At 54.5% G+C, this 17,536-nt stretch overlaps 1 protein-coding gene across 2 annotated transcripts in view; it reads right to left on the reverse strand.

The window, feature by feature from the left end:
- Nucleotides 1-17,536, reverse strand: part of KIAA1549 (KIAA1549 ortholog) — a 118,949-nt gene that overhangs the window by 9,565 nt on the left and 91,848 nt on the right. The window contains exons 10-14 of one of the 2 annotated variants that reach the window (XM_088463171.1): nucleotides 17,296-17,474; nucleotides 1,888-2,096; nucleotides 1,437-1,567; nucleotides 1,003-1,208; nucleotides 399-622 (exon numbers count right to left, since the gene is read on the reverse strand). In XM_088463171.1, coding sequence (XP_088319297.1) covers nucleotides 399-622; nucleotides 1,003-1,208; nucleotides 1,437-1,567; nucleotides 1,888-2,096; nucleotides 17,296-17,474 — 949 coding nt within the window. Of the gene's footprint in view, nucleotides 1-398; nucleotides 623-1,002; nucleotides 1,212-1,436; nucleotides 1,568-1,887; nucleotides 2,097-17,295; nucleotides 17,475-17,536 lie in introns of both variants that reach the window. The other variant, XM_088463170.1, reaches the window with a different exon arrangement.

Consider the following 17,536-nt stretch of genomic DNA (forward strand, 5'->3'; position numbering starts at 1 on the left):
TATTTTTTATATAATTGTATATACTGTATAAATATATAGGTCACTTGCAACTGTTTGCAATGTTTAGATACTAATTATGTGATGAGAATTTAATGAATGGTTTTATATAATTTTGCAGTTGTGGTTTCAGAAATTATCCGTATAAATTGGCTATTGTTGTATATTCCAGTTGGGTGAACCACAGCGGCATTGGGGTGGAAGTCCCAAAACGCATAGCACACTCACTTGGGAGCAATTAACTGGTCCATTAATTAATCTGTACCATGATATGGAAGTGCAAATCCCAGCATGCTCTGGCTGACAGGACATGCTGGGACTCATAGTACAAGAAATTGCTTAGGCGCGTTTCACAGGTTGTAGGTCATGTATCACTGGCCGTAAGGGGATTACAATCTCACCTCCTGCGCGGCTCTATGAACACAGTGGGAACACCCAACACGGGATCCAGGATCTTATCAAACTGCATCTGAGCCCTGCGATATATGCGCTGCCGTTCCTTGGTGTCTGTCATTCCCACAACGTCCACCAGGGGGAACTCATAGTGTCCCCTGCGCTTGGCTCGAAGTCTGATCTTATTGCGATGATGCTCGATCTCAGACTTGTGTCGCAGAGTTGTCTGAATCTGCGCGGACAGACAAAATCATTCCCTTTAACATTTTACAATGGCTAAAAAACACAATAAAATTGTAAACATCAGGATAAAAAGAAAATTTTTTACTAGGAAGTAAAATTCACAAATGTCTCTGGAATATTAACTATTTTCATCCTTAAGCTTTTAACTTGTTAAAAAAGCGTCAATAGCTAAGCGTTAGACGTATTTGCGTCTAAAAATAGCTTTTTTATTTCAATCAAACATTCCTAATTACTATTCAAATCTGACGCTGTTTCTTCATTTTTAAGATTGTTTGATCACAATTTAGCCCCTTTTTCATTACATGGCGTTCTAGAATGAAATAATGGACTGGTTGCTCCCCGCACTGTACCACTGTGCTGTGAACGCACCTCTCGGTTTATCTTGTTAGCCTCCACCTCCCGCTCAGCCACAGACAGTCCATGCAATGGTGGCGCGGCCATCGGCTGCATGGCGATCAGCTGGATTTTGCTGGGCAGTCGCCGACTGGCCTCAGAGGAGCGCGACATCCGGTCTACATGTTCAAATATGGATGCGGAAGAATGCTGCTCCGCCCCCGTGCCCAACACGGGCATCTCTGCTGAGACATAACACGTTACACGGAGCTAGTAAAGATTATCTATGGGGTAAGGTACATTATAATGATATACATGTAAGTGAGCGTATAAATGGCGAATGGGTAGGTGATTATATACAAGGTGGGAATCCAGCTATGGTGCCTGTAAGGCGGCCATTTATGGTGTATTCCATAGTGGAATAAGCGGAAGCACGGCAATCTTGCCACGACGCCAGCGGCCAGACTCACCTCCCATGGCTGTTGATCGCAGATGGATTTCACGAGGAGGAGCCGAGGGTCTCGGAGATTCATCCTCCCCCGATTCCTTTCCACTAGAGGGTTCGCTGGCGGTGGATCCCGCGTCTGAGGGGGTGACCCTACTGCCAAATGACAAGAAGACCGACAAGAATAATGAACTTGTGCGCTAGTAACTTCTTGCAACCAATTATTTTCTAGGGACCACAATTATTGATCACCGTCTGCTGGTGTATCTACCAAAGTGGCATTTTCCATAGAGGTCTGCACACAAGCACCTGACCCAGGCCTGTATGTAGTGCTCATTACTTACCTGTCACCCGGACTACAGACAACCAATCAGTCGTCTGCTACCGCTGCAGCCCAGGCGTCGCCCACATGACGCAGATTTAGTAGAAATGGAAGTCATTACAAAGGTCTGCGGCTCCAGATTGCATTTTCTTACCTGCCCCGATGCCGCCCGATCTTGTTGGGTTTAGCTGAGCCCTTGGACTTTGGCGTAGGGATGTCGCCATTTTCGGAAGGGGTGGAGTCTTTGAGGGGTCCGTGTAGAACAGGGGGAGGAGGCTCGTGAACAACCAGAATCTCCTCTTTACTGTGCTGGCCCAGATGCTGCTTGGCAAAGTCGAAGCCCTTAACGCTGGGAGCCTGGAGCTGGGGGCGGGATCACATGACAGACGGATTCAAATGATATAGGTGAGGTCACATTACACGCGGATTCACAATAAAGAGACAAGATCACGTCCGTTACTGTGTCCCTGACACCTACACCTAGCAGAGGGAAGCTGGGACGGTTTCGGGGTGGACAGGAAAGGAGTGTGGGGCTCTGCCAAATGTTATAACGGACCTCGGATAATTTCCGTTATTAAGGTATAATAGTGATGCCAGTGCTCCTGCTCCTGTTTGTTACACACCGGAGGCCACTAGTTTTCTCTCCGATCACAAAGAGATGAGCACAAAAGACTACAGACACAAAGGGTTATTTTAAAGGGGTCAGATCTGTCAGACGCGCGATTTGAACGACTGAACGATTTTGGACTGTATTAAATGAATGAAATCGTCCAAATCTGACAGTAAACACATCAGATGTCAGAGATCGTTATTGGACATGCGGGAACGCGCATCCATCATCGTTGCAGGATCACATGTCAGATTTTATTTCAGATATGAAAGATTGAACGGTTTTTAAAATTGTTATCGTTCAGATCTGACAGAAAAATCTGACCGTGTGTATGCGCCATAAGTGTAAATATTGCGGTGCAGGAATAAAGCTGCCCAGCACCTTTATGCTACAGTACATGCAGAGGCCGTATTATCGCAACATGGTACCTGCCCCCTTTGCCTGGCAATATGGTTTGTCGGAATGGGTATGAAATCCTGGCTGTCGGGATGCAGCAGGTCAGAACACCGACAGCGACATCCCGACAGCCAGAATCCCGACACCCATAACAACTAACGGTAAGTCTCCCCCATAACACCTACCCTAACCCTCCCTCCCCAGTGCCTAACCCTAACCTACTCCCCTAGTGACTAACCCTAACCTCCCCCTCCCCGCACCCTAATCCTAACACCCTCACTCCCCAGTGCCTAACCCTAACCTACTCCCCTAGTGACTAACCCTAACCTCCCCCTCCCCGCACCCTAATCCTAACCCTCCCTCCCCTAGTGACTAACCCTAACCTCCCCCTCCCGCACCCTAATCCTAACACCCTCCCTCCCCAGTGCCTAACCCTAACCTACTCCCCTAGTGACTAACCCTAACCTCCCCCTCCCCGCACCCTAATCCTAACACCCTCACTCCCCGATGCCTAACCCTAACCTCCCCCTCCCCGCACCCTAATCTTAATGCCCTCCCTCCCCGATGCCAAACCCTAACTTACTCCCCTAGTGACTAACCCTAACCTCCCCCTCCCCGCACCCTAATCCTAACACCCTCACTCCCCAGTGCCTAACCCTAACCTACTCCCCTAGTGACTAACCCTAACCTCCCCCTCCCCGCACCCTAATCCTAACCCTCCCTCCCCTAGTGACTAACCCTAACCTCCCCCTCCCGCACCCTAATCCTAACACCCTCACTCCCCAGTGCCTAACCCTAACCTACTCCCCTAGTGACTAACCCTAACCTCCCCCTCCCCGCACCCTAATCCTAACACCCTCACTCTCCGATGCCTAACCCTAACCTCCCCCTCCCCGCACCCTAATCCTAACACCCTCCCTCCCCGATGCCTAACCCTAACTTACTCCCCTAGTGACTAACCCTAACCTCCCCCTCCCCGCACCCTAATCCTAACACCCTCCCTCCCCTAGTGACTAACCCTGACCTCCCCCTCCCCGCACCCTAATCCTAACACCCTCCCTCCCCGGTGCCTAACCCTAACCTACTCCACTAGTGACTAACCCTAACCTCCCCCTCCCCGCACCCTAATCCTAACCCTCCCTCCCCTAGTGACTAACCCTGACCTCCCCCTCCCCGCTCCCTAATCCTAACACCCTCCCTCCCCGGTTTTTAACCCTATTATTATTATTATCCTTTATTTATATGGCACCACAAGGGTTCCGCAGCGCCTTACAAACTACAGAAATTAGCCCCCTTAAGCTGGATGCTGCTACAATAAACCCAGGACAGTAACTAGTACAGTATGTGGTCAGTTACCCGCTGATATTACCAGACCAGCAATTCCGTAACTCCAAGAGGTCTGAGGTGGACAATTCCAATGTTGGACACTTCAGTGAACATGAGCAAATGGAGCAAGTGGCTACCCTAAGACGCTGCCGAGACGCCATCGTGACGGTCCCACAGTCGTACAATAGTGGGTAAGGGGATAGGTATGAAATACCGACAGTCGGGATCCTGACAAGGTTAACATACCGACACTTCTTGGTCGGTATGCTAACCCTCCCCCTCTCCTAACCTAACCCTCCCACTTTGGTGCCTAACCCTAACCTTCCCCCTAGTGCCTATCCCTCTCCCCTAGTGCCCAACCCTAACCCCCCCCCCCCCTAGTGCCCAACCCTAACCTCCCCCCTAGTGCCCAACCCTAACCTCCCCCCCAGTGCCTAACCCTAACCTCCCCCGTAGTGCCTAACTCTAACCTCACCCCTAGTGCCTAACCCTAACCTCCCCCCCTAGTGCCTAACCCTAACCCCCCCTAGTGCATAACCCTAACCTCCCCCCTAGTGCCTAACCCTCTGCCCTAGTGCCTAGCCCTAACCTCCCCCCAGTGCCTAACCCTAACCTCCCCCCTAGTGCCTAACCCTCTCCCCTAGTGCCTAACCCTAACCTCCCCCCCCTAGTGCCCAACCCTAACCTCCCCCCCAGTGCCTAACCCTAACCCTCCCCCTGGTGCCTAACCCTAACCTCCCCCCCTAGTGCCTAACCCTAACCTCCCCCCCTAGTGCCAAACCCTAACCTCTCCCCCCTAGTGCCTAACCCTAACCTCCCCCCCTAGTGCCTAAACCTAACCTCCCCCCCCTAGTGCCTAACCTCCCCCTAGTGCCTAACCCTAACCTCCCCCCTAGTGCCTAACTTCGCCCCCTAGTGCCTAACCCTAACCTCCTCCCCTAGTGCCTATCCCTAGCCTCCCCCCCTAGTGCCTATCCCTAACCTCCCCCCCTAGTGCCTATCCCTAGCCTCCCCCCCCAGTGCCTATCCCTAACCTCCCCCCCTAGTGCCTAACCCTAACTTCCCCTAGTGCCTAACCATAACCCTTCCCCTAGTGCCTAACTCTAACCTCCCCCCTTAGTGCCTATCCCTAGCCTCCCCCCCCAGTGCCTATCCCTAACCTCCCCCCCAGTGCCTAACCCTAACCTCCCCCCTTAGTGCCTAACCATAACCCTTCCCCTAGTGCCTAACCCTAACCTCCCCCCTAGTGCCTAACTTCGCCCCCTAGTGCCTAACCCTAACCTCCTCCCCTAGTGCCTATCCCTAGCCTCCCCCCCTAGTGCCTATCCCTAACCTCCCCCCCTAGTGCCTATCCCTAGCCTCCCCCCCCAGTGCCTATCCCTAACCTCCCCCCCTAGTGCCTAACCCTAACTTCCCCTAGTGCCTAACCATAACCCTTCCCCTAGTGCCTAACTCTAACCTCCCCCCTTAGTGCCTATCCCTAGCCTCCCCCCCAGTGCCTATCCCTAACCTCCCCCCCAGTGCCTAACCCTAACCTCCCCCCTTAGTGCCTAACCATAACCCTTCCCCTAGTGCCTAACCCTAACCTCCCCCCTAGTGCCTAACCCTAACCTCCCTAGTGCCTAACCCTAACCTCCCCCCTAGTGCCTAACCATAACCCTCCCCCTAGTGCCTAACCCTAACCTCCCCCCTAGTGCCTAACCCTAACCTCCCCCCTAGTGCCTAACCCTAACCTCACCCCTAGTGCCTAACCCTAACCTCACCCCTAGTGCCTAACCCTAACCTCTCCCCCTAGTGCCTAACCCTAACCTCCCCCCCTAGTGCCTAACCATAACCCTCCCCCTAGTGCCTAACCCTAACCTCCCCCCCAGTGCCTAACCATAACCCTCCCCCTAGTGCCTAACCCTAACCTCCCCCCAAGTGCCTAACCATAACCCTCCCCCTAGTGCCTAACCCTAACCTCCCCCCCAAGTGCCTAACCCTAACCTCCCCCCTAGTGCCCCCTAGTGCCTAACCATAACCTCCCCCCTTAGTGCCTAACTCTAACCCCTAAACCTAACCCTCCCCCCAACAACGCTACTTACCTTCAGTGGTCAGGATGCTGGCGCAGACATTATGACCAGCGTCGGTATTCCGGCGCCAGTAATGTAAGCGTCAGCATCTCGACTGCCGGGATGGCGAACGCATCCCGTGGGTAAGGGATCACTAGATTCCATCCCTAGGATACTGCACCAGGACCAACTACATGTCACCAGCCTACGTCTCGCTGGATAACAACATCTATCGCCCGTTCTGTGACAACTTGTTTCCTACTGCGCCATTATCAATTATCAATATCGTCCCCAAGATTCTGCCGGATTATATACCCCCCATGTGCCTGACATCACTGAGCAACAACGCAGCAATACGACTACGCCAATATAACAAGAGATATGGTAAGAACTTACCTTTGTTATCTCTGTTTCTACGAAGTCCATAGGGTCCACAGGGTTGACCTTGGGGTATAGCTGGATCTGGATCCACGGGCACCACGCAGTTAAAGCTTTGCTGCTCCCAGGATGCACTTGGGTCCGTCCTCCTCTATACCCCGCCCCGGCCACAGGCACCTCAGTTGGTAAGCAGCTAAGGCCTGAGGAGGAGACTAAACAGAGAGAAGGAAGACTGGAACACACAAGAAACCATACTCACAGAAATGGGAGACGGAAAACCGGTGACCAGCCACACAGCTCATTTGAAGCCAGGTGCGTCAGGGCGGGCGCCCTGTGGACCCTATGGACTTCGTAGAAACAGAGATAACAAAGGTAAGTTCTTACCATATCTCTTGTTTTCTACTTCAGGGTCCATAGGGGGTCCACAGGGTTGACCTTGGGGATGTCCCAAAGCAGTTCAACTAAGGGCGGGGACGCTCCTGTGCTGAAAGGAGTACCCGGCGCCCAAAGGATGCATCCTGAGAGGCGAAGGTGTCAAACGCATAAAACCTCAAAAACGTCTGAATTGAAGACCAAGTAGCCGCCTTACACAGCTGAACAGCGGAGGCGCCACGTCTAGCAGCCCAAGAGGGACCCACAGAACGAGTGGAATGAGCCTTAACAGAGGCTGGCACAGGTAAACCCTCCTGCGCATAAGCCTCACAAATAACTGAACGAAGCCAACGGGCTAACGTTTGCTTGTTGGCAGGCCAACCCCTCTTGTGAAAACCGAAGAGGACAAACAAAGAATCCGACTTCCTAACCGAAGCAGTCCGGTCCACATAGATTCTAAGTGCCCGGACCACATCCAAGGAAGCCTCACCAGCCGAAAGATCAGGTGACTGAAAAGCTGGCAAAACAAGTTCCTGATTAATGTGGAACTTTGAAACCACTTTGGGCAAGCACTGCCCTGTCCTGGTGAAAAATCAGAAAAGGAGGGCGACAGGAAAGCGCCCCCAATTCTGAAACCCTCCTGGCCGAAGCAATTGCCAGGAGAAAAATGGTCTTAAACGTCAGCCACTTGAGCTCCACCGACTCAAGCGGCTCAAAAGGAGGACCCTGCAAGACCCTCAGTACCACCGTCAAGTCCCACGGAGCCACCGGAGGCACGAAGGGAGGCTGGATCCTGAGAACACCTTGGAAAAAGGTGTAAACATCTGGCAGTGTAGCAATCCGTCGCTGAAACCACACGGACAAAGCAGACACATGAACCTTCAGAGAGGCCAGGCGTAAGCCGAGGTCCAAACCCGATTGAAGAAATTCCAAGATTCTGGAAACCCGGAACACCTGCGGATCATAGTTTCTGGATTCACACCATTGAAAATAAGTGCGCCACACCCTGTGGTAAATCCGCGCGGAGGCAGGCTTGCGTGCCCTAAGCATGGTACCAATCACTGAACTGGAGAAACCCCTAGACCTCAAGACGGCTGTCTCAAGAGCCACGCCGTCAAAGACAGCCGACCCAGATCCGGGTAAAGGCAGGGCCCCTGAGACAACAGGTCCCGACGCTGAGGAAGAAGGTACGGAGCGTCGATGGAGAGGCACCTCAGATCGGAGTACCAAGGACGTCTGGGCCACGCCGGAGCCACCAGCACGAGCGTGCCGCCGTCCTGCTTGAATTTCCGCAGAACCCGAGGAAGTAAGGATATCGGAGGAAACAGATACGCCAGGTGAAACGTCCATTTCACCGACAGAGCGTCTACCAGACAGGCGCCTGCGTCTCTTGTCCTTGACCCGTAAACGGGCAACTTGTGATTGTGACGGGAGGCCATCAAGTCCAGCTCCGGCAGCCCCCACCTGTCCACGAGTAGCTGAAACACCTCTGGGTGAAGCGACCATTCCCCGGGATGCACATCGTGACGGCTGAGGAAGTCCGCCTCCCAATTGAGGACTCCGGGAATGAAGACTGCCGAGATCGCTGGAACGTGACACTCCGCCCAAGCAAGAATGCGAGACACCTCCGACATTGCTGCCCGACTGCGAGTTCCCCCTTGGTGGTTGATGTACGCCACCGTGGTGGCGTTGTCGGACTGCACCTGAACCGCCCTTCCGTGAAGAGCGGGGCCGGACGACTGCAGGGCCCTGTACACAGCCCGCAGTTCCAGGATGTTGATGGGGAGAAGTGCTTCTTCCGCGGACCAACGACCCTGAAGCGATAATGAGCCGGTCACTGCCCCCCAACCCCGAAAACTGGCATCCGTCGTGAGCAGGACCCAGTCCGGGATCCAAAAGGGGCGCCCCTCGACCAGATGCACCGTCTGAAGCCACCAAGCCAAAGACTGCCGAACCTCCGCGGACAACACCAGCATCTGAGAGCGGATCCGGTGAGGTAACCCGTTCCATTCCGATAGAATCAGCTCCTGCAGGGGCCGGGAATGGAACTGGGCAAATTCCACCATGTCGAATGTCGACACCATGGACCCCAGAACTCTCATAGCTGAATGGACCGACAGGCGGCAACTGCTCAGGCAACTGTGTATCCGCAGCTGCAGGGAGGAGACCTTCTCTGGAGTCAGGAAAATCCGCTGCTGACGAGAATCCAGCAGGGCTCCCAAATGAACCATCCGCTGTGATGGAATCAGGGAGGACTTCTTCCAGTTTATCAACCACCCGTGTGCTTGAAGACAAGCAATGGTCAGGTGGAGATGTCGAAGAAGCACCTCCGGGGAGCTCGCCAGCAGCAGAAGATCGTCCAGGTACGGCAACAGACGTAGACCCTGACCCCGAAGGTGGGCAGCCATAACCGCCATCACCTTGGTGAACACCCTCGGAGCCGTGGAAAGGCCAAAAGGCAACGCCCGAAATTGGTAGTGATGGTTCAGGATAGCAAACCTCAGATACCGCTGATGTGCCGGTGCTATGGGCACATGGAGATAGGCGTCCTGGATATCGAGGGAGACCATATAATCCCCGGGTTCCATCGCCAGAATGATGGAACGTAACGTTTCCATCCTGAACCTGGGAACTCTGAGGTATCTGTTCAGAGACTTCAAATTCAGGATAGGGCGATGAGAACCATTGGGTTTCTGTACCAGAAACAGAGTAGAATAGTACCCCGTCCCGCGCTGAGACTGCGGAACGGGAACAATGACCCCTGCTTGTAGCAAGGATTCTATAGCTACCTGAATCTGACCAGCTTTGGTCTTGTCCAGAGAAGGACTCGTACAGAAAAACTGGTGGGGCGGCCTGAACCGAAAAGACAGGGCGTACCCCTGAGAGACTACTTCTCGAACCCAGGCATCCGTGGTGGTATTGTGCCAACACTGGGCGAATTGGAGAAGTCGGCCTCCCACTCTGGGGTCCCCCAGAGAGAGGCCCGTCCCATCAGGCAGCAGGCTTATCCTCCTGCTTGGAAGAAGGGCGCCGAGCACTCCATGCCTGCTTCTTGGGCTTGGGTGCGGCCTTGGTCGCCGAATGTCTCGGGAAGGACTGGCCCTTGGCCTTACCCTGAACCCGAAAGGACCGAAAGGCAGAGCTCCTCACTTTAGCCGGCGCAGAGGCCGAAGGGAGAAAAGCCGACTTGGACTTAGCCAAAGTATCCACTATTCTGTCCAAATCCGGACCAAATAGTAAATCACCATTAAAAGGCAAGGCCTCCAGACCCTTTTTTGAATCTGCATCAGCCCTCCAGGACCTCAGCCACAGGGAGCGCCGAGCAGATACCGCTGCAGCCGACACCCTAGAAGTGAGCAGGCTGGCATCCAAAGACGCTTCCCCAATATAGGAAGCTGCATCCCGCATCTGTCCCACTAACGCTCTCTGGATATCCGGAGCCTCATCAGGAAAGGTATCCTCCAAGGCATTGGCCCATGCCTCAATGGCTTTAGCCACCCAGGAGATAGCCATGGACGGGCGAGCCACCGCCCCGGAAAGAGAATAAATGGACTTTAAACAAGTCTCCACCTTCCTGTCCGTGGGATCCTTCAAAGAGGAGATAGACGGCAATGGCAACGTCGCGCTTTTGATCAAGCGGGTAACGTGGGAATCCACCGCCGGCGGAGTTTCCCATTTCCTGCAATGAGCTTCAGGAAAAGGATAGTTCGCCGCCAACCTCTTCTGTGGATGGAACCTCTTACTAGGTAATTGCCAGGCCGCCGCCATATGATCCGATAATTGATCAGACAGGGGGAACACAGTTGAGGTCACCTTGGCCTTTTTAAAATTAGGAAACTTCGACCTAGGAGCCGGCGCATCATCCTCAACATGTAGGATAGCCCGCACCGCCCTAACTAAGGCTGGAACATTAATGGAGGACTTAGCTTCCACCTCCTGCCCCATGACATCAGAGTCAGAGTCCTCATGGATTTCTCCATCATCTGAGGACACTTCCGAGTCCGACAACTGCGCAGCTAGTGAACTCACAACCGGACGTTTAGACACCCTTGGTGGCACATCACCTTGCAACATAGACTGAAACGCAGAGGATGAAGCCGCCAGACTCTGTACGGAGCTGGATAGAACATCCACCCAAGGTGGAGGAGCCGTCGGAGCAACACTCTGCAAAGGCACTACAGACTGACACGTCCCTGGGGAAGACTGCACATACACAGGCAGTCCCGAGTAAGGACCCACAGTCTGGGCCCCGGGGGAAGACCGCAACATTTGTGGAACCCTCGGGGAATGGGGGATGGTGGGCTGCGGTAACGCCCTAGAAGGGACCGCTGATGGGACCGATAACCGGTCCGCAATAGACGCCAGCACCTGTGAAAACATCGCCCAAGGAGGGTCCTGTGATACAGGGGGGTTGGAGGGGCCCGGTACCAGCTGGCACCGCCCGCACAGACCATCCTGAGATAAGTCCTCCCCATCAACTCCAGCAGTACAGCGTCTGCAGGAAAATAGCACAGGAGCCACAGAGCGCTCAGTCTCCTCATCCGACATGATACCGTAAATACACAAGAAATAGGTATCACCAGAGGAATTACGGTTTTAACACCCGCGCACTCACCAGTATGCGACACAACAGCCCAGATATGGTACTGTGTAGCACACAACAGTATGTGACTGACCCCACAAATACGTGTTTTATATAAGTGAGGGTCTCAGAAAAACGCCCTTCCCCCACACACCTGCGGGCCGTAGGAGAAGGAAAGGGATAGTTATAAGCTGACAGTAAGGAGAATAAGTCACAGACAGGCAGCACTAGCAATAGTCACATACAATGCAGAAAAGTTATACTCACTGCACCTTCCGCTACAATCAACCGCCCAGATTCAGTGTCTGGGAGGGCTATAGCGCTGTGTACACTGTCCTTTAGCAGGGGAGAGGTACACAGGGGGACCGGTCCACTTGATACCGCCTGGGAGTCTGCGATGTGCCAGTAAAGATGGCCGCCGGAGACCTCAGAGGAGGAGTGGCCGAGAGATAAGAGCAGCTCAGCGACGCCAGACTCCTAGTTGAAAGGCGCGCTGAGCTGAGGGGAGGAGCCGCTAGACAGGGAAGGCTGCCTCCCCTGGCTAGCAATTAACCCCCGGGTTGCCGGTCCCGCTACCAGCCTGATACCCTGGTGGTCTAGCGGACACGCGGGGTATTCCTCAATTGAGGGGGAGCCCGCCGCCGCCGCTAGCGCCTCCGGTCTGTCCCCAGGGACCGGAGGCTCCTGACTGCATTGAAGTATCCGCGGGCCGCCGCACGCGGCGACCCGCGGCTTACCTGATCCCCGTCGCGTCCGGCAGCAGTCAAGGGAGTCCCCAGAGCCCGGCTAGTACAGGCTCTGGGGTCCCGCCGCGATCCCCAGAGCTGTACTGGCGTCGCGGCGCCAGCGGGGAGAAGGAGCGGCAGCGTGGACGTCCTAAAGGACAGTCTGATGCTGCCGCTCTAACAGTGTAAAAAAAGAAGAAAAAAATAAAAAATTTCTCTTTTAAAATAAAGCTTAGGGGCTGCTCCTGCAGCCCCACTGCGACAGGGTGACCCGACTCCGGCCGGGCACCAACTAAAACTGAGGTGCCTGTGGCCGGGGCGGGGTATAGAGGAGGACGGACCCAAGTGCATCCTGGGAGCAGCAAAGCTTTAACTGCGTGGTGCCCGTGGATCCAGATCCAGCTATACCCCAAGGTCAACCCTGTGGACCCCCTATGGACCCTGAAGTAGAAATAATGACTTATGTGTCTCTATCACAAGGCATCCTATCAGTTCATTCATCATTTCACCAATTGATCCCCTGGTATTTGGGTGTACTCATACTTTGTGGTCTTACTAAGATTTAAATGGAGGCAAAAGAAAGAAAAAGGATCCTGCACCGGCATCACCAAAATATTTATAACACTGAATTTCAAACCACAAATATAATCATATACAACTGGATTATTCTATCCGATATGAGTAAATTGTGCGGTGCTCCCGTATAGTAGGCATAAAGCTATATAACTACGGGGGAAACGGAAGTACTCTGTATGTGAGGGAACTCACAGCATAAAGCAACACACACAATAGTGATTAGTGCGGGAGCATGATGTGAAGTGTTACCTATACACAGACCCTCTGTGTTCTCCTTACACGCCCTGTGACCCCTGTACAGACCCTCCATGTTCTCCTTACACGTCCTGTGACCCCCTGTACAGACCTTCCGTGTTCTCCTTACACGTCCTGTGACCCCCTGTACAGACCCTCCATGTTCTCCTTACACGTCCTGTGACCCCTGTACAGAACCTCCATGTTCTCCTTACACGTCCTGTGACCCCTGTACAGACCCTCCGTGTTCTCCTTACACGTCCTGTGACCCCTGTACAGGCCCTCCGTGTTCTCCTTACACGCCCTGTGACCCCTGTACAGACCCTCCGTGTTCTCCTTATACGCCCCGTGACCCCTGTACAGGCCCTCCGTGTTCTGCTTACACGTCCTGTGACCCCCTGTACAGACCCTCCATGTTCTCCTTACACGTCCTGTGACCCCTGTACAGAACCTCCATGTTCTCCTACACGTCCTGTGACCCCTGTACAGACCCTCCGTGTTCTCCTTACACGTCCTGTGACCCCTGTACAGGCCCTCCGTGTTCTCCTTACACGCCCCGTGACCCCTGTACAGACCCTCCGTGTTCTCCTTATACGCCCCGTGACCCCTGTACAGGCCCTCCGTGTTCTGCTTACACGCCCTGTGACCCCTGTACAGACCCTCCGTGTTCTCCATACACGCACTGTGACCCCTGTACAGACCCTCCGTGTTCTCCTTACACGCCCTGTGATCCCTGTACAGACCCTCCATGTTCTCCTTACACGTCCTGTGACCCCTGTACAGACCCTCCGTGTTCTTCTTACACGTCCTGTGACCCCTGTACAGACCCTCCGTGTTCTCCTTACACGGCCTGTGACCCCTGTACGGACACTCTGTGTTCTCCTTACACACCCTGTGACCCCTGTACAGACCCTCCGTATTCTCCTTACACGTCCTGTGACCCCTGTACAGACCCTCCGTTTTCTCCTTACACGTCCTGTGACCCCTGTACAGACCCTCTGTGTTCTCGTTACATGCCCTGTGACCCCTGTACAGACCCTCTGTGTTCTCCTTACACGCCCTGTGACCCCTGTACAGACCCTCCGCGTTCTCCTTACACGTCCTGTGACCCCTGTACAGGCCCTCCGTGTTCTGCTTACACGCCCTGTGACCCCTGTACAGACCCTCCGTGTTCTCCTTACACACCCTTTGACCCCTGTACAGGCCCTCCATGTTCTCCTTACACGTCCTGTGACCCCTGTACAGACCCTCCGTGTTCTCCTTACACGTCCTGTGACCCCTGTACAGACCCTCCGTGTTCTGCTTACACACCCTGTGACCCCTGTACAGACCCTCCGAGTTCTCCTTACACGTCCTGTGACCCCTGTACAGACCCTCCGTGTTCTCCTTACACGTCCTGTGACCCCTGAACAGACCCTCCGTGTTCTCCTTACACATCCTGTGATCCCTGTACAGATCCTCCGTGTTCTCCTTACACGTCCTGTGACGCCTATACCTATCCTCCGTGTTCTCCTTACACACCTTGTGACCCCAGTACAGACCCTCCGTGTTCTCCTTACACGTCCTGTGACCCCTGTACAGACCCTCCGTGTTCTACTTACACGCACTGTGACCCCTGTACAGACCCTCCGTGTTTTCCTTTCACGCCCTGTGACCCCTGTACAGACCCGTGTTCTCCTACACGTCCTGTGACCCCTGTACAGACCCTCCGTGTTCTCCTACACGCCCTGTGACTCCTGTACAGACCCTCCGTGTTCTCCTTACACACCCTGTGACCCCTGTACAGACCCTCCGTGTTCTCCATACACGCCCTGTGAACCCTGTACAGACCCTCCGTGTTCTCCTTAAGCGCCCTGTGACCCCTGTACAGACCCTCCATGTTCTCCTTACACGTCCTGTGACCCCTGTACAGACCCTCCGTGTTCTCCTTACACGTCCTGTGACCCCTGTACAGACCCTCCGTGTTCTCCTTACACGTCCTGTGATCCCTGTACAGACCCTCCGTGTTCTCCTTACACGCCCTGTGATCCCTGTACAGACCCTCCGTGTTCTCCTTACACGGCCTGTGACCCCTGTACAGACCCTCTGTGTTCTCCTTACACGCCCTGTGACCCCTGTACAGACCCTCCGTGTTCTCCTTACACGTCCTGTGACCCCTGTACAGACCCTCCGTGATATCCTTACACGTCCTGTGACCCCTGTACAGACCCTCCGTGTTCTCCTTACACGGCCTGTGACCCCTGTACGGACACTCTGTGTTCTCCTTACACGCCCTGTGACCCCTGCACAGACCCTCCGTGTTCTCCTTACATGTCCTGTGACCCCTGTACAGACCCTCCGTTTTCTCCTTACACATCCTGTGACCCCTGTACAGACCCTCTGTGTTCTCCTTACATGCCCTGTGACCCCTGTACAGACCCTCTGTGTTCTCCTTACACGCCCTGTGACCCCTGTACAGACCCTCCGCGTTCTCCTTACACGTCCTGTGACCCCTGTACAGGCCCTCCGTGTTCTGCTTACACGCCCTGTGACCCCTGTACAGACCCTCCGTGTTCTCCTTACGCGCCCTGTGACCCCTGTACAGACCCTCCATGTTCTCCTTACACGTCCTGTGACCCCTGTACAGACCCTCCGTGTTCTCCTTACACGTCCCGTGACCCCTGTACAGACCCTCCGTGTTCTCCTTACACGTCCTGTGATCCCTGTACAGATCCTCCGTGTTCTCCTTACACGCCCTGTGATCCCTGTACAGACCCTCCGTGTTCTCCTTACACGGCCTGTGACCCCTGTACAGACCCTCTGTGTTCTCCTTACACGCCCTGTGACCCCTGTACAGACCCTCCGTGTTATCCTTACACGTCCTGTGACCCCTGTACAGACCCTCTGTGTTCTCCTTACACGCCCTGTGACCCCTGTACAGACCCTCCGTGTTATCCTTACACGTCCTGTGACCCCTGTACAGACCCTCCGTGTTCTCCTTACACGCCCTGTGACCCCTGTACAGACCCTCCGTGTTCTCCTTACACGCCCTGTGACCCCTGTACAGACCCTCCGTGTTATCCTTACACGTCCTGTGACCCCTGTACAGACCCTCCGTGTTCTCCTTACACGCCCTGTGACCCCTGTACAGACCCTCCGTGTTATCCTTACACGTCCTGTGACCCCTGTACAGACCCTCCGTGTTCTCCTTACACGTCCTGTGACCCCTGTACAGGCCCTCCATGTTCTCCTTACACGTCCTGTGACCCCTGTACAGACCCTCCGTGTTCTCCTTACACGTCCTGTGACCCCTGTACAGGCCCTCCATGTTCTCCTTACACGTCCTGTGACCCCTGTACAGACCCTCCGTGTTCTCCTTACACGTCCTGTGACCCCTGTACAGACCCTCCGTGTTCTGCTTACACACTCTGTGACCCCTGTACAGACCCTCCGTGTTCTCCTTACACGTCCTGTGACCCCTGTACAGACCCTCCCTGTTCTCCTTACACGTCCTGTGACCCCTGTACAGACCCTCCGTGTTCTCCTTACACATCCTGTGATCCCTGTACAGATCCTCCGTGTTCTCCTTACACGTCCTGTGACCCCTATACCTATCCTCCGTGTTCTCCTTACACACCCTGTGACCCCTGTACAGACCCTCCGTGTTCTCCTTACACGCCCTGTGACCCCTGTACAGACCCTCCGTGTTCTCCTTACACGCCCTGTGACCCCTGTACAGACCCTCCGTGTTCTCCTTACACGCCCTGTGACCCCTGTACAGGCCCTCCGTGTTCTCCTTACACGCCCTGTAACCCCTGTACAGACCCTCAGTGTTCTCCTTACACGTCCTGTGACCCCTGTACAGACCCTCCGTGTTATCCTTACACGTCCTTTGACCCCTGTACAGACCCTCCGTGTTCTCCTTACACGCCCTGTGACCCCTGTACAGACCCTCTGTGTTCTCCTTACACGTCCTGTGACCCCTGTACAGACCCTCTGTGTTCTCCTTACACGTCCTGTGACCCCTGTACAGACCCTCTGTGTTCTCCTTACACGTCCTGTGACCCCTGCACAGACCCTCCGTTTTCTCCTTACACGTCCTGTGACCCCTGTACAGACCCTCCGTGTTCTCCTTACACGTCCTGTGACCCCTGTACAGAACCTCCCTGTTCTCCTTACACGCCCTGTGACCCCTGTACAGACCCTGTGTTCTCCTTACACGTCCTGTGACCCCTGTACAGACCCTCCGTGTTCTCCTTACACGCCCTGTGACCCCTGTACAGACCCTCTGTGTTCTCCTTACACGCCCTGTGACCCCTGTACAGACCCTCACCTTCTGCCGCTGCTGCAGGTTGCTCATTGTATCCGGCTGGAAGTCCAGCTTGTCCGTCCGGCACATTTTCCAGTAGAGGATCACTATGATCACCGTCACCACCAACACCGGCACAGCCACGCCCACGATGATCCACAGGTTCTGCGCCTGGCGGTCGGATTCCTGGGCCTGGTTAAGTGCTGCAGTGACAGAGAAGGGACTGAGTGGAAGCCTTGTCGGGGGATTCGTGCATAGCCCCCCC

This window comes from Taudactylus pleione, unplaced genomic scaffold (assembly GCF_031769625.1).
Source record: "Taudactylus pleione unplaced genomic scaffold, aTauple2 ptg001329l, whole genome shotgun sequence".
NCBI classification, from domain to species: domain Eukaryota; kingdom Metazoa; phylum Chordata; class Amphibia; order Anura; family Myobatrachidae; genus Taudactylus; species Taudactylus pleione.